The sequence below is a fragment of the Neopelma chrysocephalum genome, unplaced genomic scaffold, assembly GCF_003984885.1.
Source record: "Neopelma chrysocephalum unplaced genomic scaffold, ASM398488v2 Primary Assembly neopelma1_44, whole genome shotgun sequence".
In the NCBI taxonomy this organism is placed as follows: Eukaryota; Metazoa; Chordata; class Aves; order Passeriformes; family Pipridae; genus Neopelma; species Neopelma chrysocephalum.
The window spans coordinates 11,111,160-11,134,616 of NW_020897703.1; the positions used below are offsets into that span (position 1 = coordinate 11,111,160).

The window sequence follows — 23,457 nt, forward strand, 5'->3', positions numbered from 1 at the left end:
AGATGCATTCTTTTGCCACCTTCCACATAGTACACGATGAAGATGAACAAAAAAAATGTAGACTTTAGGAAGTATCTTAGTCATGATGTCTCCAAAATTTGTACTTCAAAAAATTGCCAATGAAAAGTAGAACTGGACCAAAACAAAAAATATGTAATTCAGTGGCTATAGATATTCTACAGAATATCTTTCATTCCTTATAATTAAAGTGATTTGGTGTTGAAAGAACTGAATTCTCAGGTGCCTTCACTAATGCTCACTGAAGGTTTTACACCAAAATATCTCAACACCTACTGTAATTATGCAAAGTAAACATTACTCTAACTTGCCAGTCCTTTATCTGAGACTTTAATGTACAGATGGGCACAAAAGAACAACTGTGTGACCCCTGTTTACCCATTTCTCTGTATCTCTTATCCTGATTCACTGATACCCACAGGTAGCTACAGCGGAGAGGGATTCCGTGCCCTGCAGGTGTGTGCTCACTCTGTGTAGCCTCAGAATGAACTTTCCTCACATCCTGTAGCCTTGGAGAGAATTAATAATTCTCCCTGATAATTAATAATTCTCCCTGATAATTATTTTTCTACATTAGCCCAGTGCCATCCCTAAATTACTGAAGGAACTGTGGTACCACCAATTGTCCTAAGAACTCCAATATGATCTTTAAGGTCCCATCCAACCCAAGCCATTCTATGATTCTATTATGTCATGGTAATGTGTGTTATACAAAGAAATTAGTACAGAGTTGGCATAAGGCTTTGTAGGAAAGATGATTCACAAAGTGACAAACTGTAATTACAGGTTATGTCAACTAAAATTTGAGTTCCTTTTATTAATCACTACCTCAAAAAACCAAACCAGAAGGTGCATAGAGACCACAAAGCATCTGTATCTAGAGGTCACTAAAAATGCTGTTTTCCAAGAATTTACAAATTCTCATGAACTTTCCCAATAATGCAGAGATTATGATGGAGTTATGCAGAAGAAAACTATATTGTGCTTCTTCCTACCCTTTGTTTTCTTAATGCAGTTTGCTGTTAAAATTGACCAAGTTGAAGATTTCCTGAAAAATGCTCAAGAGTTTGACAATATTGACTCTTTGAGAGAACTTCTTCTGCAACAAGAGCATCATACAAAAGGTACAAAAAGTAGTCCGTTCCTGATAGCATGTCATTGTGCACTGACTCCTTGAAGGATAATTTTACTGTTTCTGGGCATATTTAAAAAAACCCATAAATTAGAACAAACAAGAAAATTTCTATTTGGAAAAATGTAATGGTGAAATAGCTCTTTAGCAGGCTTCCTGAAAGATATGAAACTCTTGTTTTCAAGCTAACTCTCTCATGGTTCCATCTTTGTTGCTGCAGACAGCCAGTGTTAAGCTTGTATTCTGTTTTCAAGGCAGTCCAGATCAGGTGAGCTGCTGAGAAACCAAACTGACTTTTAGTGCTGATTTGCAACAGGTTCTAAAACCATCCTTCTGTTCCATGAGAAAGTTTATCCAAGTCATCATTGGTACCGATGAATTAGCATTTTTCTATGGAAAAATTTCCACTAGAAAATTTCCAGTCGGTTTTAGTAAAAAGTCCCTGTGAAGTCCTACAGTTTCTTGGGAATAGCCAGGGAAGTAATTTGCCCACTGCTTTTCTGTGCCCAAGGAGGGGGGGTTGAAGCTGAAGTGTTAAGTGAGGGTGCAAACTATGAGACAGAGGTGGCAATTAGCCAGTTTCAGAATCTTTTTGCCTACAATGGTTCCCTGCATTTTGCTTCTGCTTTTGAGGAGTGGGGTTGTTTCACTTCTCCATTGACTTGCCTGATCTGTTCCAAGAGGTATTGCAGCTACAACTGTAACGCTCTTGGACAAAAAGGTGCTTTCTGCCCTTCCACAATTTTCTTACACATATGTTTGCCCATAAAAATTCTTCCATGCAAATTCTTTTTTTTATTCAGGCTTTCATGTGAAGCACCTTCTATCATATTTTGGTACTCTGAGTTCAAAAAATGGAAAAAAAAGTTTTTAGAACCAATCTCATTGTGTGGCTACTTCACACACCTTTGCAATTCCATATTGTTCTGCATTTTTTATAAGTCTTAAGACTCCTTCTTTGAAATTTTAATCACACTTTGCTGTATCATTAGTAACAATTGGCAGAATATCAATTATGCTTTACTATCCACTAGCGGAACACTAGCTTAAATATTTTTAGCTACCTTGAACACCAGGTATTCTTCTCAGGAGACTAAATAGAAAATTGAACTCAGATAACTCTAGTATAGGGTTTGGGTCTTACAAATTGATTTTCATGGGAGCAAAGTGGTCACTGTATAGCAATTTTTACCTGAAGTATCTGGCAGTAATTTACTGCTGAAAACAGGGTCTGTAACTGTAAGAACTGGATAAAATGGTTTGCCAGAGAAAAACTGCTTTGATAGTGATAAGCCTTTCCTCAGATGGAGGAAAGTGGTTGCAACTGATTGACTTCGTATTCTATCTTAATCTCATCAAATTTGGAAAACTGATATTGAACTATTTGATAAAAACCAGTGTTTGTATTGCTTTCTGTGAGAAGTATACTATCTACCCACTCCAAAGTAAGGTGGCTGAAAATACAACCCTTACAAAGTATTGGCTCAACCAGAATGTGATGAGTAGTTTATCACAAATGCTTATCATTTTGGGGAAAAAAAAAAAAGAAAAGAAAAGTTTTGAAACAAATGCATTTCAAAAAGGTGAAAAATATGAAATATCCTTGTTTATCCATTTCTATGTGTATTCAATTTTGGAGGGACTGAAATGGAACATTTCTGATTAATACCATCTTTCTGGAAGGCAAGAACTAAAATGGACAAGCTTGCTCCAGTGAGCTCATGAAAACTAATCTCTCTTGTTAGCCCTTGGTGACTGGAGAAGTGGAGGCATCCCATGCTTTTTCCCTAGTGTTCTACATGAAAGGTGGAGATTTAGGGTGCTTTGCCTTGAATTACATGCATTCAGGTGGGAAGATGAATGTTTCAGGGGGTTGCTTCCGGTTGCTTTACTTGCAGCTTCTTGCTGACATTTCTTTCATTATACTTTTCTTCATGTCTACTTCACCACCTGTTTTGGTTTGGCTCCCCTTCTTCCTTATTCCATACATAACAATTTCTCTTTTTCATTTGAAAGTCTTAGGAATACTGATCATTGTCCATTCAATAGATTTTGTACTATGTGACTTTAAGGACATATGATTAGTGGTCATTAAAGTGTACTAGTCCACTGAATTTTAACCTTGAATGTGTCTAGGTAGAGATTATAGAAAGTAAGAGTTCCTGATACTCCTGACTTATTTATAACAGCCTTCAGGCACGAGAACATTTTCTCTCAATGGTTGTGAGAGACATAAAGATCTAAACTTAGCTTGCATCACTAATGAAAAACTACAGAGGCTACTGACCCACATAAAAAGCAGGGTAGGAAATTCCATTTCAGCTTAACTGAGGATTGGGAAACCATCATAAAGAACTCAGTTTTTAGAAAGCAGTAGTACTTCTGGGTTTTGTCTTGATGACATACAGTACACCATTATATGTGGGTATATATGTTATATGTACCATTATACCTTTGTAGGTTTATATGAGGGCTGTCCTAATTGAAATATCTTGGTATATATACACGTTTATGTTGTAAGCATTTATGTTCATGAAATACATGAAAATATGTTGCAGTCATGTACGCAAGTAGATAGATAGTTTGAAAAATTATTTGAAATATGCCACTAGAATCACAAAACACACTGGGTTTTTTTCCTATGAAATTCTGTTCTTACAGAACTTTTGGAGAAGTCATTTGCACTTTTAAACAAAAGCCACGAGCTAACTGAATTCATAGAAGAATTCAAATGTGAGGGGCCAAATGCAAATCCGGAGATGATTCAGGGAGCCCACAGCAGCTGCTTGAAAATTGACAATCTCCTTGAAATGCTACAAGACAGGAGGCGGCACCTGAACAAATTTCTTAAACGTCAGCGCCAAGGACTGGAGCAAGTTCTGCAAATTTGTTTGTGGCACCAACAAGAGAACCAGGTAAGGGAAATCACAGTAAAAAAAAACCACCGAACAACTTTTTCACAGTACAAAGAGAATAGGAGCTTAAATATATTTATTAGGCCAATATCTCTGGGCCACTTCTGTTTGATGAGATCCTAACTTTTGAATGTTTGACTCTGTAACTATAGCTTCCTCAGAGTGTATTTTAATATAACTGTAACATCTTCTAATGCTGGATTTCCGTTATGTGGATTGCTCCTCTAAGTTATCAAATGTGGTGCTTCAAACTGAACTAGTTTCCCTTCAAATTGAATTCCCAGCACAAACAAACCTCCAGCCACATGGGTGATAACAGTAACTGACACCATCAATTATAACTGCTGCAGGCTGTTTCTGGACTATTCAATTCAAGAGAAGATAGCACAGTTAGTCAGTTGGTCTGACTGAAAGCAGAGAAGTATTTTATTCCTAAAGTCGAAACAAAATCCTTTAGGGTGCTGTAGTGATTGCAGGTTTTCCACATCTGCAACATGTTTCACTGTCTGCTTTCTCCCAGCTTAGGTCCCATCTTTTACTGAATTTCTCAAATACAACTGTTTTTTGTACCTTCCTTTCGGAGCTTAGGTACATTTAATTCTTACTCTTTCTCTTTCCAGCCCTACTGCTCTTTTTCCTTTTCATTCCTCATTTCCTAGAATTCAGATCAGATAATTTTCTCTCTTTGTACTTCATATAACCAAAGAAACTTGAGCAACGTAAGACTCTCTCCTCTCGTTTTCCTTGAGAGAAACACCACATACCTTCACCAACTTGACAGAAAAAAGTTATAGAAGTCCTGCTTCACCTCTTTGGATATTAATTATGCTAAGAAGGAGGAACCTATGCAAATTTAACTGCCAAAGTCTAACAACAATGAAGATGAGCTTTTTTCCACATTCTGAAAAAACAAACTCAAATAGTTTTTAAGATCATGCTTATCAGAATATACTTGTTTAGTGTCTGCATTAGAGTCAGCCTTGGTATAATGTATGAACTGTACATTTATGGACAATTAATGTCCACACAAAATAAAATATTCATATGTAAACACACACAGGAAAATTAACTTTTAGAGGCTCGATGTAAAATTTCTCTCTCTGGTCTCTAACACATGCATATATTCCTGAGTGATGACAGAAATTAAACTCTCAAAGTCTCTCAGCATATCCGAAAACTTATATTCCATTCTCTGTACATGGACTGAATTTGATATCTAATGGTGCTACATATGCCAGAGCAACATATTGAACTCCCACTGACATTAATAGGAGTACAGGGGATGCTTCAGGGAGTTCAGAGAAACCAGAGTACTGTAGACAAGCTCTGCTGTGTAAGATCTAAGAGTGGATTTTTGCTCTTTCTATTGCTTCTGTTTTTCTAGGCAAAATTGTGTAATGCAGAAGCCTGCATAATCTGTGGGTTGCTTTTTTAAACAAAAAGGCAAGCAACTATAAAGATCCCTTATTATCTGGTTATGAAACACTAAAAATCCAGCATCTCCCTTTGATCTCTAATTGGAATGTGGTGATCTGATAGTTAAATTGTAACATGTTACATATTTCTTTTTCAGAATTTTCAATATGTGAAAGTGTATTTTTTTACATACTTTCCTTTATGGAAGTGCCAGCATCATGTTTTCTGATAATCTCTTTCATTAATGAAAATCAAAGGCAGATTGGCCTATTTTGTGCATAACTAGTTATCTTTGGAAGAAGATTTATGAAATAATTTTTCTTAATCAATCGAATGGTGCATATGTGAGACAATTAAAATTATTGATGGTACTTGGTCATATCAAGGGCAGAAATACAAGCAGAGTAAAACTCGGGGACAGGTGAATACACCCACATTTACTAGCTAGACAGGTTTACAGCAAGCACACTCTCTTGGCGTAAGTCACAGTTCCCTTTTTGATTTTTTTTTTCTTTAGTGATAACTGACATTAAAAAAAAATTAAATAGTGTAACTTAGACTTTGACCCTATGTAAAAAAAGCCCCACACCTTGAAACTAAATGAGTTTCTGGCATACTTTCGAACTCCATCATTGGTCAGTCGTAATCTTTCCTGAGAGCATACATATTCTTGTTAAAGTATGCATGTACCTATATGGATTATATGGTTTTATATTTATATTTATTTCCAAATTGTCAAACTTTTCCTTCAAAATTAAAATGACTACTTGTTACCTTATATTCTAAATAACTTCTGCATATGGGAACACTGTGTAAACAAAGTCCTTTCTTGAAAAAGAAGGCCAAAAAAAAAAGCATATGGTGTTTTTGCCGAGGACTGTTCCACTATATGCTTTTATTGACTGGTATACATCACATGTAGTGGCATTTGGTTTTTTTACTTCCAGAGTCTTTTATAGTCTTTCACAAACATGATATAACAAGTTACTAGTAGCTACTCTGGGACAATGTAACACTGATACTTTTTTCTTTTGCCATAAAAGACTATTTTATTGTTCTTTGTAAGGTTGTACTTGGATGACAGAAAAATGACTAAAGCTCAGACTTTAAACAGAAGTGCTGCATTTTTCTTTATAAATGTGTCTGTGGTCCTAACTTGTTTTTTGCCCTAACTTGTTATTTATGAAATTAGACAAGAATGCTTCCTTCACTAGCAATATTGTGAACATAAATGCATTAATGACTGCTGAAGGGCTTTGGTAGGCTTGTTAGGAAGAGACTGAAATGTCCCCAGGATGAATCAAGACAATGTTGTCATGAGAATGCCTTAACATACTGATGATAAAAATATTATTTGGGATTTAAGACAGTAAGTAGTAAAGCATCAGCCATTCAAGTAGTGTTTGATGTAATGAAAAAACCTGTCTGGTATTTAACAAAGTCAGTTTATGTGAATGCTCTGGGGAAATTATTTGAAAATCGCTGATCCCACCATTCAGAGTAGATGTGTCAAAATACACAGTGCAGGCCGCCCATGTTCAAACTGCCTGAAGTGTGCTTGGATTTAATTTATTGCATGTAAGTGTGTGTATTTTAATACAGGAAAAGAGGGAGTGGAAAAAGGAAGTTTTTCCTAGTGGGAGTAATTTCTGGAAAGAAAAATGTGCCTCTTCGTAATTTCTGACCTGTGCTGTATTTGCTCCTTCTTTCTATAGTCTTGCATTAGTGTCAGGTGGTTTGAGAGGTTTGTCAGAGCCCAGGACAGTGTATTGGTGTCAGAAACAATTCTCCTTCTTCTGAAAATAGTGGTGGTTACCCTGGTGTGCTGGGTGCTGGTGCCCAGGCCTGGCAGTGGGGGCTGCAGGACAGGGAGCTGCAGGATGGGGGTGTGCAGGATGGGGGGCTGCTGGGCAGAGAGCTGCAGTATGGGGGGTTGCTGGGCAGGTGGCTGCTGCGAGGGGAGCCTCATGCCCAACACAGCTGTTTGCAGGGGGCTCTGCCACAGCAACACCACAGGGCAGGCACAGCCCCTCAGCCCAGAAGAACTGTAATGTATTTGCCATAATCTCCCATTCCCCATCCCCATGTGCCACTTGAGAGGGAAGAATAGGGCTGGGTAGAAGGAAGGTGTTTTAGTTTTTCTCTTTATTTCTCACTAATTGGCAATAAATTAAATTTCCTCAAGTTGAGTCTGTTTCACCTGTGATGGTATCTGGTGAGTGATTTTCCTGTCTTTAGTTCACTCATTTTCCATGCTCATTTTCCATCTGATTTTTCTCCCTCTGTTCTGTAGAGGAGGAGAAGTGAGAGTGTGGCTGGCTGGGTGTCTGGCAGCCAGACAAGACCAACCCACAACAAGCTCAGCCATGCTGTTGGTTTGGAGTTCTCTACCCACCCCCCTCCAGTTATTTGTTGGAAAACTTGCTGCTGCTTCTGAACTGGCAGTGGGAAACGTAGGAAGGCAGCGGAAGACTGCGAACATTGACCTGGATCATAATCAGTGCAAAACAAGCAGCTTGGCAACCTGAGAAAAATGTTGAAGAGCCTTTTATTTCTGATATAAATTATTCATTGCAAACAGAGCAGATAGTTGTTGTAAATGAATGATAAGGTCTGATTCTTGAAACACAGGAGTGATTTTAGAGTTCAACCAATCAAAACCAGTCTTTTTCAAATAGCTTTGAAAAATATTAACCTTGTCTCCTTTCCCATCCTTTCACCAAAATCACTAAAAGCAAAATTCTGTCTGTTTCTTACTTAAAACGCAGTGAAGTATTCCCAGCTGTTGCTTAAGAGCTAAGATAGCACAATGAAATCACTCAGAGGTATTAGCTGTAGTGGAAGCCAACTGATTAAACTCACTGTAATGGAAAGGAATATTGCCAACTGGTAAAGGGATGAATACTTAGCTATAATAGGGTTAAAGAATCACTTTTTACTCTGCCTAACATTACAGAAATACTAGTTTGTTTTGCTAAGATAAATGATAAAGAAGAACAGCCTTAATTTACAGAGAAATTTTTATTTGACTTTTAGCACAGTTTTTATTGTCCACTCCATTCATTTGTATTTCGGTGAACCCATAGTAAATGTTCTGTGAAAATGTGCTTCCAGGAAAAATATTTCAATCAGTAAGTACACATCTGGAGGATATGCTCAAAAAATTAAGGCTCAGTAATAAAATAATTTGTTTACTCTTCTAGCTCTGTTGAGCTCCTGAGATAATGTCACCAATGTTTTATTTGTAGCTGAAAATATTTCCAACACATTTGAAAGGTTCTTTCGTATTTTAAGATTGTTTAAATTTATTAAAAATAGCTTCTACATGAGCATATAAAACAAAAAAGTCTCTAGTGTGCTATTAAAATCTGTAGTATCTAGAGCACAAAAATTCTTAGTATGCTGCATATGATTTAAGTATAGTGGTGATTTTCCAGGTTGAAAGGACTGGGGGAAGTCCCCTTGATACCAATAACTCATTTTTACTACTATTTTAAAATGCAAAGCTTCACTCAGAACTTCTTGCCATGTGTTTACAAAGAAAGTGAGAGGTACCTACTATGAGTCAAGCAGATATAAATGCAAGTAATTCTGTGCACTTTAGAAGATATATTTGTATACTGCGTACGTTTTCTGAATATACTTGCTGAAGTAAGTTTAGTAAGATGTAATAATTTTTTTGAAGCTACTAAAGATTATTCCACACAATTTTATCTCAATAGCTTTACTGGGTTTTTCAAGCCAGGGGAGGAGAGGTTCTGTTAGGTCAAAATTACTCAGATCTGTAGTCTTTTACTGTATGTAAAGGGATATTTTTAAGTTCCTCCAGTTCAAGGGAGAATGTACAAAACCTATATGGTGTCAAAAACCATGCCTTTATACTACATGTGGCTATAAATTGATTTCTTTTTTACTATTCCTTTCCTTCTGCATTTATTAACATTCAAATAACACAAATGTAAGCATTTAACTATAAGCATGAATGTTAGGAATGAAAAATTAAAGGAATGAGAATGAGTGTGGGGTTTTTTGGATGAAACTGTCTTGTACATATTTAAAAAATGGACAATCACTTCTCAAATTATTCACTGACTGAGTTCTTTTTGTTATTTAATTAGGTAACATCTTGGTATATGAAAAACATCAGAGATTACTTTCAGAAGCAAAACTTAGGCTCATCTCTATTGGAAAATGAAGAGTTACTTCAAGAGCTTGAAGAAATGGAAGTCAAAGTGAAAGTAAGGAGTAACATAATTGGTTGGTGAAGCAACTTTTAAAATGAGTAGGAAAACACAACCTTGGGCATTTAACAAGCAATATAAGAGTAGATATTTTGTAGGTGTACATAAGATATGTATTTCTATGTGTCTAAATTATTTTAGTCATTTTATTTCTTTTAATGCAGTCCTCCATGCTTCTCAGTGGTTTTTGCATTCAAAATTTTAAAAGCTATCAATAAAAAGAAGAATAATCCTTGATGTTGTTCTGTTGGTTTTTCAATTTAGTGATCAAGTACCATACCAATAATTTACGTATTAAACCACGTGGCACAAAATAAAGAAAAGCAATTTTATTAATGTTCATAAAGGATAAAAACCCAGCCATTTCTACCATAATTAATTGTCACTGAGCTGAGTACATGATTGGAGGAGGTATTTGCCTATTTATTTCTTGTAACTAAAAGTAATTGAAAATGTTATTTTCATTGTTAATATCAGTTTTCCAGAGAATGAATCTGTTACCACCACTTATAAAAGCAAGATGGGATTAAAAAAAAGTTGATATAAAATGAAAGGATATTTGTATTATATAAATTGCCTATATTTAGAACCCTTTTTAGATACCTCAATTGTGCAGTCATCAGGTAAGTGCTGTTGCTGGGTCAGGATCATTCCTCACTGTATCATTTTCAAGCAATTGAGTTTGGATAACCCAGATGACTGAGCAGGTCTTTTTCATCCAAAAACTATTCCAGTAGAAGCAAATGCCTTTTTAAAGGCTATTGTGTTGATAGCAACTAACAGGCTTGTGATTGTTCACAGCTATGCTTGCTTGTAAGCTTTGTGGTTAAATGTCACATGTTTGCCTGTTTGCATAATTAACAGTTAACTGCTTCAGGGCTGTCATGTAAACAGAATACAATAATATTTCTAATGGTTCCAAGAAGCATGTCAGAAAACACATTTTTTTTGTTTAGGGTAGATGAATATGTAAATATAAATTCTTCTGAACAGACCTTTGGCACAAAAAGAACAGATTAACAGTAAATGAGTAAGCTGTGGGGACACAAAATATCGAGGGGTCATAAAGTATTACTGAATTTTAGAACCAACCAAATAATCATTAATCTTCCCCATGTTCCATTTTGAAAGTTTATCCTTTTAATTCACTGTCTGAATTAGAAATGATAGCATAAGTAAGGAAAGAAGAACAATATACATTTTCATTTTGTATAATAATCCTTTCCATGGTTGACCATTCAGAAACTAACTTATAATGATAACTTTTATTATTACAGTTTTGCCTAACAATTCTTCTCCTATACATTATGTAATAGATAATTCATATAATTTTACTGAATTACCTTTTTTTTTTTTTAAATAAGGTCATTTAAAAGTGTATAGCATTAAACATTTTTGTTGTGCATCCATGTGAATTATGATTTAGAACATCTTGTCTTTAACCTTCTGCTTTTCTTACTAGCAGGATGTTCTAACGGGGAAATTAAATTCTTGAAGGGGCTGTTACTGAGTATGTTGGTTTTGCTTATGATGTGCAGAAGAGTGGCTAGGTTGAACTGCATACTGCAAATACAGTTGAGAAAGCTGTGAGTTATGGGGCTTTGTGCTTTAGTTTTTGCAGCACTGAACTGCAAACGTTTAGAACAGAATAAAGGAGGAACCTGGCATCTTGATTGTAAAATTCAGATAAATGTTCAGATTCAAATAAATTCAGTTAAAATTCAGATAAATACAACCAAATGTATATTTCAGTAAATATTTGTTAGATAGGAGAGATTAATATTAAATGTCATCACTGCACAAAGTAGCGTGTTATCTGTATGATTGGAATACACTGAAACATGGAACAACCTAGAAATGAACTTGTCATCTTTGCTCACAAACTAAACAAAATCAGGATTACAAGATCTGTCATGTTTGCATATGAAATTCCCTGAATCTTCAGCAACTCACAGGCCTTCAGCATCCCATTCCTGGTCTGAAGTATTTATACATATGTATGTGTTTTGGAACTGCAGTGCTGTTGCGTGAGATATTCATTCTGTTTGAGAAGCTGTTGATTAATTCCATGACAAAGTTTGGGGAAGACCAGTGAAGAACTAGGTACAATCTTAAAAAAATATTGCACAGGTCTTGGAAACAGATATATTATTCCCTCTATATTCCCATACATGTGTGCACAAAATTCTCTTAAGCTGTTTGTCATGTAAAATTTTCATTTCAGTTGTTCATACAACATGACAGGGTCACTGTTTTATAGGATCCAATCTTTCATCCCAATAATGACACAAATTTCTGGTAAGTCTGAAATTACTTGTCACTAGTTTGTTCAAACGAGCCTACTTCAAAAAAAGGTTCTACTCAATCTCTGTAACTGACCTTGTCTCATTATTTTGTAGCACTTTACTACTTTTTGTGCAATTAGAAAATTTCTTAAACAATAATTGTATATTTTCTTCCAAATCACCTTGTGAAGTTGTTAAATTTAATGTGGCGAGAACAGGTTTAGGAACAGAATGGTTTAAAAAATACAATGCTAGCAATTTATCTTGTCTTCTGTAAAGCAAACATCTGTAGTTCCCAAAATATGTTTTCAGGTTGCATTCAGACCAACAAGATATTGTGATGTATTATAACGCTGCAAAAACTAATTTTCTCCCTGAAATCAAGAACCCTTATGACCTTGACAGTAACTTAATATGTGACAAAATTGTAAAACACTCATAAGTAGAAATTAAGTCCATCTTTTCAAATGTACAGCTTAACTGCATTAAGTGCTTCAAAATTCCTCCGCCTCTATTTTATTGAGCTACTTTTTAAAATGTCTGATTCTTAAATGTTTTATCAAGATAAAAGCAGACACCAGTTTTTACTGTATATATATTGGAAGCAATCTTTTTACCAATAGGAAAAATACAATATCAGTTTTTTTCTAGCAACACTAAATCTACGGTTGGAGTTACCTTCCATTCAGGGATCCCTTTAGTGTCCAACTTATGTTGTAATAAACAAGGTGAATAATCCACATTAATTTCAAGGTGAAATGTAATTGCAAGAAGTCTTCAGAAATCTTATCAATTCAGTTAACTATTTTATCTGCTTATGTGAGAAAATATGGAAATGGTTGCAAAAAACCATTTGATTTCATGTTCAGGAAGAACTGTTATGAGTACCTTACACACTACTTGGCTAATTAATTAATTACATGCTTTATCTGTAGCTTGGTCATTGCTTACAGCAGCGTTGATGTCTGCTGTCATTTGTCTAGTTCTGTCATGCCAAAACTGAATGTTTCCTAAAAGCAATTAGGGGCTTTAAATTATTTTCCATTGATGAAAAAAATATAGCTAGATTTTAATTAGTGTCTTTAGCAGAGTGTCTGAGTGTCCATGGCTATCTCATGGCATTCTGTTAAAAGTAATAAAGACATTGGTAAACTAGTCTGAAACTACCTGGGGATTTCTGTATTAGAATCTAAAGTAGTGTAAATAAATCTTTTCAAGTAACATTTAATATGTATACTGTAACCTTCAGGGTATAGCGAAATGTTTCTGTGTAATAGCCATGCAAAGCAAGTTAAAGAGTTCTCACAGGGAGTAAGATAATGAAAAATTCCAATATCTGAACAGTTTCACACGAGATGTTTACTCACATGTATTGTTGCATTAAGTCGAACAGGGCAAATGATTTGCTTAGATTGTTCAGAGGCCAGACTAAGAAGGATTGACAGGCTTAGCATCTTATTTATGGGACTGGGCTGAGAGGAGAAAGGAGAATGATTTATTATGTTCTCAGGCTGATATCTTATCTTGAACGTCACCTTGATAAGAGGTGAAACCACTGAAAACATTATTGCTAGCTCGTAAAATAATTGAGCCCAAAATTAAACACAAGGATTCACAACTGGAAAAAAAAGGCTTCAACCCTCACAAACGAAAGTCCTCCCACAAGGACTTACCGCCCACCCTCCACCTCCTCCACCCCCTTGCCCACCAAGAATTGAGAGAAAAGGCATGTTTAGGAAATCATGTTTCAGTAAGAATATCTGCTGGCACCAATTACCTGCTCACTGTTGCATTTCTATGTGCATTGGAGGTACTTGACATGGTAAACAAGAAGTGCTAGCACCACTTAGTGGCCAAATAACTTCAGAGATGAAGAAAAGTAGTATTCTAAATTGTTTACATTTGATCTAGTTTCTGCCACTTTCCAGGACTGAACAATGCTGGAATCAGTCCTCTTTTTTTTTTTTTTTTACTAAGGATCAGTAGCACAATGGAGTACTCTGGTTTACAGATCTGCATGCTTTTCATGCCCGGAGCAGCCATGTTAGGTAATAACACGGTAATACTCTAATGAGCTTACAAGGTGGTTCTCAATGACAAAATTAAATATCACTAACAATGGTATTAATTGCTATATCTCCTAAATCTTCGTTCGCGAAGCCTAGCCATGAATTGCTATATTTGTTGACATTGATATGAGGATCAAGAGTATTGCATTTACCTGGGGTTTTTTTCCCAGATCTCACAGCTAGTGCTTAGATGCATGGAAATGTTATTTCACAGTTCAGTGTCTGTCTGGAGCTCTCTTCTGTGGCCTTCCTGGGTGGCTGTGCACCTTTACCATTCTCTGCATGGTTGCAAACCCAGGCTATCCAGCACTTGCCAGTTTTTCTGAGATGGGTGTTCTGTTGAGTTTGACAAATGTTGCATTTCACAGCACAGCAGATGAAATACATGCTCCTGTATTTTGATAGCTAGAGCAAAGTATGTAAAGAAAAAGAATTTTTCTTTATGGGCAATTTTATTTTTACCTAACATTCATCTTTTATGTGCAGCAAATGGAAATCTGCATTCATCTATTTGGTTCTTCTCAGTATCTGATTTTCCTGAAGTGCCATCTCACTTCCTTGGGAGAGTCTGTCTCTTATTTTTAACATTAACTGTCTATTATTTTTCAGTTAATGGTTTGGAGGATATTTAGTTTGGTCTTTTGGTTTGAGTTTTTTGGTTTGGTTTGGTTTGGTTTGTTTGCTTGTTTGTATTTTGTTTGTTTTTGTAGGTCTCTCTCTGTCCTGGAATTATCTTTTAACAGATCTCAACAATTTTCTGGGGGGTGACAGACTTTGAGCTTTCCCTCTTTCTATTTGTTGATTTTATCAGCTCACTGTTAAATACAGTGATACGGCTATCCACTGAACTTCACAAAAGACAGTTCATGTGGTAATTGTCATAGCAACTCACAATCCCAGTTGTGTTAGTGCACACTATTTTATTGGTAATTTGAGGGAATTATATGATTGGTAGTTATACTGTGATGTAGTTCTTGAAGGTAAAAGTCTTTCAAATATATTCACAGGAACTAAATTATCAGTGTACTGATGTATGCAATGAATCAGTTACATGCAAATTTGGGGCTCAGAAAAAGTCCAGTTGTGAACATTTTTGCATATGAGACAATAAGCTAATTTATCATAATTCTGAAAAATACATATATTAACATTTAATTGACTTGTGGTTTAATGCTACTTTATCTACTATATAGATCATAATCTGAAGTCAAATAGGTGTGTTTCAAAGTTTTATATGCTTAACCCTAGAATATTCCAGTGCAAAACCTTTTATTTAGCATCTCCAGTTTTAATTCAAGGTTAGAATTTTAAAATCAGAAATGTTTATGTTATAGGCCAAAAAAGCCCATTTATGCCACAATAATTGTTTAATAACAATTTGCAGGTATTTCTGAATTTTTTTTCCCAGGCTTGTGCTGGATGTTTTAGAAGGTAGAAAAAGTTCAAGACTTTTACCTAAAGCTACAATGTTTTTAGTTCATCAGTTTTAACACTCTTGAAAAATACCTGAATAATCAAGGAACCTAGAAAGAGCTCATTTTCCTTGTCAAATGGAATAGTGAAAGCAAGTTTTTAAAGACTTAGTACTGTGAGGAAAAAAATGGTGACATGGGCTAAGGAGACACATCAGCCACATCCAATGTGTCTTTAATAAGCATTTCCTGAGAAGTTGAAAAATCAAGGTAATAGTAGGCTGTGTGTTCCTTTCAGTGAAAATGAGTAACAAATATTTTAGTGACATGTTGAAAACTTAGCCAAATTTGAGGACTATTTAAGTAGGATAGCAAATGTGTCTAACCATATTTGATACCCTCAGAGAGTGTGTAAGGTTGTAATGTTCATGGAATGTTGTTAAATATAAATTGTTGTAATAAATTGCGTTTTTGAGCTTGTGTGAAAGTTCAGAAAAGATGCTTGCCTCAATATAGACAAGTTTAACCTCTGCTGTAAGATCACCTAAGAGCACCTTGGGCACCTTGTACCAAACAGATTTATGAATTTTGTTACAGGGTAATACTCTTACATGGAATAATTTCAGTATATTTTTCTTATAATTAATAAGAATGCCTGCTGCAATTATAATTTACATATTGTAATACACTGAAATAACTCAGAACTTCTGATTTTCTGTATATACTTCTAAGCTAATTTTGGACCGTTTCCTTTCCAGTTACATTAACACGTGCCTTTTTCATTCTTGCATAAAATATTCTTTTTAATTAATATATAAGTAGCATATAATAACAAATGAGGATACACATATTCAGCTACACTTTCTTTACCTTTTTTGTGGTGAATTATTATAAGCTCCCAACTGTAGTGTTGTTTTCTAGTTCTCATTAACATCTACATGTTTAAATGTAAGGAAAATTTTGACTAGAATCTGACCGTGACATCTGACCATGCATTTGATACCAGTCATTCCAGCTGCAAGTACTGGAAGATGACAATGTTCTGGTGCTGATATAATTGGATGTCAGGGGTCTACACTTTGTTTATAAGTAGGTCAGTTAAGTTGTGCGTATGGAGGCACCTCCTGACTATTTTTTTTCCCAAGTAAATTCTTCAGGTAAAAAGGAAAAAAATAGTATAGCACAGTAGACTGTTATTATCCCCATAATCTTCGCTCTTGCTCAGTATTACTTAGGACAGCACAGAAGGAAATAAAGTGGGCAGCACTTGGCCTTCAGGTGCTTGTTTGTGGAAGAGATGAACTTGAAAAACCTCTGAGAAGGCTTTTTATAAGTGTTCCTTTGTAAGAGTTAGCATGAGTGAGACAGGTTTGCATCTTTGTAGGCATACAGTGCAGGTATATTGAAGCATAACCAGAACACAGTTCTTGATGGAATTCTAGTATTCTGGCACATCTTTCTTTTTCAAAATGAAATAAGGCTAGATCTGTTGAAATATATGGAATTAGTTTTCTTACTAAAGCCATTAGAATCTGATTAAAACATTTTGAGACTATTGAATTTTTTATGCTGCCTTTTTTTTTGATTGGTAATACTATAATGAAAGTAAAAAGCAAAAGCAGATTTAACGTGAAAAAAGCTAAATAAGGTGTTAATGCAGATCTATAGATTTTTACAGTAGCTTAGGCCCTCCATAGCAGAAAAGTAGAGTGTTTACAACAGTGGAGAAATGACTTACAAATCTAGCAGGATTTTCATAATTTTCCTTTTCTTACTCATCACATTTTCAAGATGAAGGGATATGCTGCATTGCACAAAAAAAAAAAAAAAGGATACTGATCAAACAAATCTGTAATCTGAGTCATTTCTACTTCTTCAGTGAAGGTGTTATCAGTCCTTTTATATTTATTATCATGAAGTCTTTTTAAAATTTTTCCTCCATAAAAAGCTTACTTAATACCTAAATAATCTCTAATATCCTTTTAAATTGGTTTTAATTTAATGTAAATCTGCTTGCTAAAATCACGTTTAGCATCTCTTTTATCATTTTAATTATGCATTGTTTTTTAATTGACTTTGCTAAAATGTTTGTCTCTTGTTACAACTTGCAGCAGTTAGTACCATGGACTAATTCCCACTGAAGCGTTCATCACTTAATATACCTTGTTAGTTGTATTTTTGAGTAAGATGAAAGGTATTTTTATATAAGTCATAATTTTGAGATTATCATGTTGGTAAGTATAGACATCCCACCAGGCATCATGGCTTTTTATCCCCACGAGTTTATGCATATTTTAGAATTCTTTTTGTTACCCATGTTAACACCTCTGTTTCAGCTTAAGTTCATGTGCTATGAAGCTGCAGAAATTAATCCAAAGTTCAAGACAAGAACATACAGGCATAGTCTGAATGCATGTGTTTTCCATTTTGAACTCTGGTTTTCACTGACTTGTGAGTAGTGCTGAATCTTTCTCCTGACGTGTTCAAGGTAATCTAGAATTCAGCAAGGAAAGTAGTCCTTTCTGTTGGAATTGCCATGTACTATTTAAGCTTTTTGAGAATTGTAGGGTGTCTCTCACTTGTTAGTTTTTGAACCAGATCTAGTCCATACCAATAAGGAGGGAGAGAGAACTGCATCTGGTCAAGAAGTCTGCGTAAAATAAGTTGCTCATCTTTTTAAACAAGTGTTTTTAGTGTACCAGTTGTCAAAACAATGGACAGTGTCAGTGCACTGAAATACAGAGACCAAAATAATTCTACTACTGCTTACTGTACTTCAAAGAAGGATAAAGCAACATGGTGGGATGCTGTAAGGGAATTAGAATTGCTGCTGTTTTGAAAGATCTATGAATAACCAGGTTACTTTTCTGGGGGAAAAATTCCAAAACCAGAAGCTTTCACTAGAAATATTTTCACTAAAAAGAAACAACAAACATGAGGTCCATGATCTTTAAGCTTGCTGAAAAGCATTCTTGTTTTGCCCTGTGTATGCTTCAGAGTGTTTTCATGAAAAAATTCTTATTTTAAAATATTCTTCTGTCTACTTTACCAGACATTTGATACAAATTCTTGGAAGCAAGTGCTAAATTAATTGAAGAAAGGGTCTTCTATGATTTAATCAATTACTGGAAAAATGTGTTACCTAATTCATGGGAAATTGTAGTATAGTATTAGATGCTTCTTTTGTTTTGAACAGTATAATAAGACACCAATTTTAAGTGTTAACAAGTTCAGCAGCCATAAAGTACACTGTGTAAGAGTTTTACTCTTTTATAGTTTTCTCTATAAAAAACACAGAGGGGGAAAAAAAAAGAAGCAACCAAAGTCATATATTACTTTTCTATGTATAATTGATTAAAATGGAATTTTTCCCATTAGGAATGGAATTCCACTGTGGAACAATTGGAAAGTGAAGCATTTAGGATCTTGCTTTCAGAGGACTATACAGAAAAAGAACAACTAAAACTTTCAAATCAGAAAATCTGTTTGTTACGAGAAGAAGTGTGCTTCCATATGGAAGAAAGGAAAGCCCTGCTGCAAGAGGCCAATGACTTTTTTCACGCTGCTGGCAAGGTTGGTAAGAAGCCAGGTTTGTAATAGTAGCCTGATAATAAAACTGTTAGTGTGCTCTTGAAGACTGATATATGTGGGATTAAGCAAACAGTTTGCTAAACAATTTGGAATGGAAAACTACAAATTCAATTACCCTTTAATATGACCTTTTGCCTCAAACTTCTATCCAAACTGGCAAATGCATTCTAAAAAACTTTTTTTTTTAGGTTTTTTTTTGTTTGTTTGTTTGTTTTTGAAGTATATTGAGAAGAGCACTCAGTTTCCAAAGGAAGATATTTGGGAAATATTTATTTGCCAAAAATTGGCCTTTAAGATCATGGGCTCTGTCACGATGGCATAAAACTGTATGAAGATACAGGAACTGTGCTGAAATACCCAAACTGTTACAGGCTCATATGGATACCAGAAAGAATGTCTATTCTTGCAATGGTCTTCACAGGGGCTAATTATAATCAATATTATTAGTAATGCAACCTTTTTTCCAAAACCTTTTAGTTAGGAGACTAGTTAGGAGTTTATTTTTAAGGTCTTCAAAGACCAAATGGTCTTTTTGTATTTGATAGAAGTTTTAAAAACTGTTTGTTTCCAATGACAGCTCCAACAACCATCTTCATAACTCTACTGAGTGTGCTGAAAAAACCTTTAGACTTTGCCTGCGCTAATTTTTGTTTTGAGCAGCAGGTGGGGCTGTAATCACATTTGTCTTTAACCTGTACGACTTCCTTTGGTATTTCTTTAACAACATATAAACAACACTTGGAGTTGAAATTATTTACTTATATCTTTTGTTCCAATAAGTCTGATCTTTTTGCTTTCATTTGTAATGAGAAATCTGAGATGGGCTAATGAAAACAGTATTAAAACTATTGCTGATAGTCACTGTCTTCTGGTTTGCACAAGGAGCTACACAAATAAAGGCCATTACTTTGAGAGCAAAGGTAACAACTTTCCAGAATATAGGGCTGTACTTTGTGATAGTACTTGCTGAAGAAAGCACTATCTCGGGTGTGACTCCACAGCGTTTCATTACAGCTGGTGTGTCTAAGAGTGAACAAATCCTAGTTACTGTAGTTCAGAAAAAAGACATTTTCCTTTGTTCTCAGGGTACACACCCAGACTCTCTTTACATGTAAAGGGCAAATGAGCAAAATTAACTGTTTTGGAATAACTTGAAGAGAGCTCCTTTTAGAGCTTGTGTATCTCACTGTCATTTTAATTTTTAATGATTTCAGACAAATAAAAAACCAGAAGTAGAGCAATTACATTGTGTTTTTGCTCTTAAGTTCTGAGTGAATTTGGCAGCATTTGGTTGTTTATTTGGCAATATTAAGCAATATTTTCTGCATATTTGTGAGCTTTTTGGCTTTTTTGTAATCATGTACCTCCCTTCCTAAGCTTTCCTTTAAATGTCAATCCATTTCTGTGTCAATGTAGTTATCTTCAGTTTGACTTTCTACAGGGGGATCTCTGTGTAGCTATCCTCTGAGAGTACTTGAGAAATGATACATGCAATAGTCCAAAATTGCTTTGATATAGCAAAAACTTGAAAACATTCACTTTGATAACTTCACGTAAATAAATGAGGCTTTTACTAAATTCAGTATGCTTGCAGTTCATGTTTTTATTTAGCTTTGGAGTATTGTATAGTTTGGTGCGTAAGTTGCTTCAAAACTCATTTGAGAGATAGTAAATAGCTTGAAAGTGAATATGTAGGAGAGACAAGGGTGGAATATTCTGCACGATCCAGTGAAACTTATGCTGCTTACCTAGTTAAATATGCTAACTAGTACTACTAGTCTGCCTGATAGGTTAACTCCTTCTGAAATGCTTATAAGTGCATAATCCTTCTTGAACACTTTACAACTTTCCTATGACTCTTTTATTTAGTATTCTTAAGTGTGGTCCTGAAGACTGGAATTCATTATACAGAACCTATTACACAAAATAAATAAACTTCACTCAGTTTCTGAGTTCATATGACTGGCCTCTATTTACAGAAGAAAGATCTTTGAGATTCACATAGGTCCATGAGTCTATGAGTTTTCAAAGATGATTGTAATTACTGTCTTGATCTGAAGTTTATGGCCTTTTTTATACTTAGCAATGACAAAAATGGTTTCATGTTTTAGGAAAAGTCCTTCCTGGAGTACCTTCAATTCCCTGACAGAGTGTTCTTGCTCTTCGAAAATTTTCTTTGTATGATCAGGATATTTTTTTTTCCAGAAATAACAAAAGAGTATGCATATCTTATTTTATTCCATTGTGTATAGAAGTTGAATTACTTTTGCTCATCCTCTTTTCTTTAATTTCATTTATTTCCTTTGCAAAGATTTCAGTTGTTTGAGAGAGTTCAGGCATCTCTCCTTGATGTTTTGAGTCAGTAAAAGGCGTTCATTTTCAACTGCTATGCTCTTGGTTCCTATTCCATATGTTGTAGAAAGCTGGATCATATTGTCCCCTAAGAATCTTACTGAGTTTTCAATTTTTTATGAATGTAAAACCTTGCAAAAGCCTTTAAAGTCAAAGTTAGTCTGCCTTAGAGTTTTCTCTTCTGATATAGTAGTTTTAAAGTTGACATAATTACAGATAGTATTTTAGCATATGTGTATATATATTTGTTGTCTCTCAGAATTCTTCTCAGTGATGAACTGAAGCTTCAAGAGCAATGTATTTTTAGACTATAAGTCTGCAAGATAATTCACTATACTATAGAGTATATGAAGTACTGTAATGTTGTCCTTACTCTCTATAGAAAGACAGGAGTCTTTATAGAGTGCTTTTGTCACTTTTTTCTGGAATTTGAAAGAGGAAACTTCTGCTTACACTAAAGGAAAATAGAGAATGGGTATAAAAAAATGAAAGCTGCCTATGTGCAAAATTAAAGCCTACCATTTTAATAAAAACATATTTAATTTTGATTTATTTGTTGGATATACAATTAAAAAATTTAAAGCATGGGGAAAAAAGTTCTGTTAACACTTTAAGAATGTGCTTCAGTAAAACTTTTGAGTCTTTTGAGTGCTAATGTGTTATATTACTCTTCTTCTTCTTCTGCTGTGGTTCTGCTTCATTATGTCAAATTGTCCTGACTATTGCTGGAAAAATGGAATAGTTTTAAATTTAAAAAGTAATCACTATTTTGCATGCCCACACTTATATTAACTCTCATTGAATTATACCCGGGCTCCTTTGTGACCTGCAAAGTCAATATCAGACCCTAAATTAAATTTTGCTTTTCATTTCTGAAGAAATGTCATGTATTAAATGTTTATTGATCATCTGTTTATTTAAAAGAATATAGATGCATATTGTAAATAGAAATATTGACAGCAGATGCCTTTTTTTTTTTCTTCAGGTACTTGATGGTCTTGAAGGTATCGAGAATTATCGTAAAATCTCTAACTCAGAAGGATTACATTTTCCTACCTTGACAACGAAGTACAAGGAATTACAGGAAGCAATTAAAGGTTGCACAGTGACTACCATGCAAAAGGGACAAACTTTAGTTAGTAAAGCAGATTCTCACAGGTATTCCCTCCATTTTTGCATATGTGCTTCATTTCTCCATAATTACTTGTTCCTTTATAACTTGACTGCTTAGAATCAGATTGCATTTAGAGGCAGTGTAGTTTACTGAGTAGGTGTGCATTTAAAGACTCAATGCTTCTGTCATAGTTCTCTGGTGGTATTTATACAAACCAATCTCTTTAACAAAAATCTTTAGGAATACTACATGCTACTTGTAAGAGTGGTGTCAAACAATGAAGTTGATATGTTGGGTGGTATTCAGAAACAGTGGTTCAGTTAACATTTTGGAAAAGTAAATATATGTAACTGAAAAGTAAAATATAAATAGCTATGAGCACTCCCTGCTGCCCACTGTACTCCTTTTAAACCTTTTTGAAGATCAGAATTACAGCAATTAGAATGTGAATTGATGCAAGATAAAAATAAGGGTGATAAGCCCTGTGCAGAAAATATGGAAGTTTCTTCAGCTTTTAGTAGTTTTAATTCATGAATAAGTAACTTTTTTTTCTTCCGAAGCTTTTTTAAATTGCAGTGATCATGCACTCCACATGTGTGATTTTTACACTGATGTAAAAGGTCACACACTGTGACCTTCTTTAGAATCAGTTCTAGTGGCTTAATATCTCCTACTTTTCAGGTCTTAGTAGGAGGCTGGTGCAATAAGAATGAAGACCATTTATTTATACTAGTATGTTCTACTTCAAAGGCAGAGCAAATGACTCTGGCTGATGGTTGTCTACTGGTCAGCTTTTATGTCCTTAATTATTCCTAATATGTCAACACAAAACTGAAAGTGTATGTTAGACTTTAATCTCATGACCTTGCAAAAAAAAAATAATCTAAAGCTCCTTCACCTGTCACCCCAGAT

At 34.8% G+C, this 23,457-nt stretch overlaps 1 protein-coding gene across 1 annotated transcript in view; it reads left to right on the forward strand.

Annotated features, from left to right (window-relative positions):
• CCDC141 (coiled-coil domain containing 141) overlaps positions 1–23,457 on the forward strand; it is a 79,099-nt gene that overhangs the window by 14,961 nt on the left and 40,681 nt on the right. The window contains exons 6-10 of the mRNA XM_027678449.1: positions 1,034–1,142; positions 3,812–4,065; positions 9,600–9,719; positions 18,867–19,061; positions 22,417–22,589. Coding sequence (XP_027534250.1) covers positions 1,034–1,142; positions 3,812–4,065; positions 9,600–9,719; positions 18,867–19,061; positions 22,417–22,589 — 851 coding nt within the window. The remainder of the gene's footprint in view (positions 1–1,033; positions 1,143–3,811; positions 4,066–9,599; positions 9,720–18,866; positions 19,062–22,416; positions 22,590–23,457) is intronic.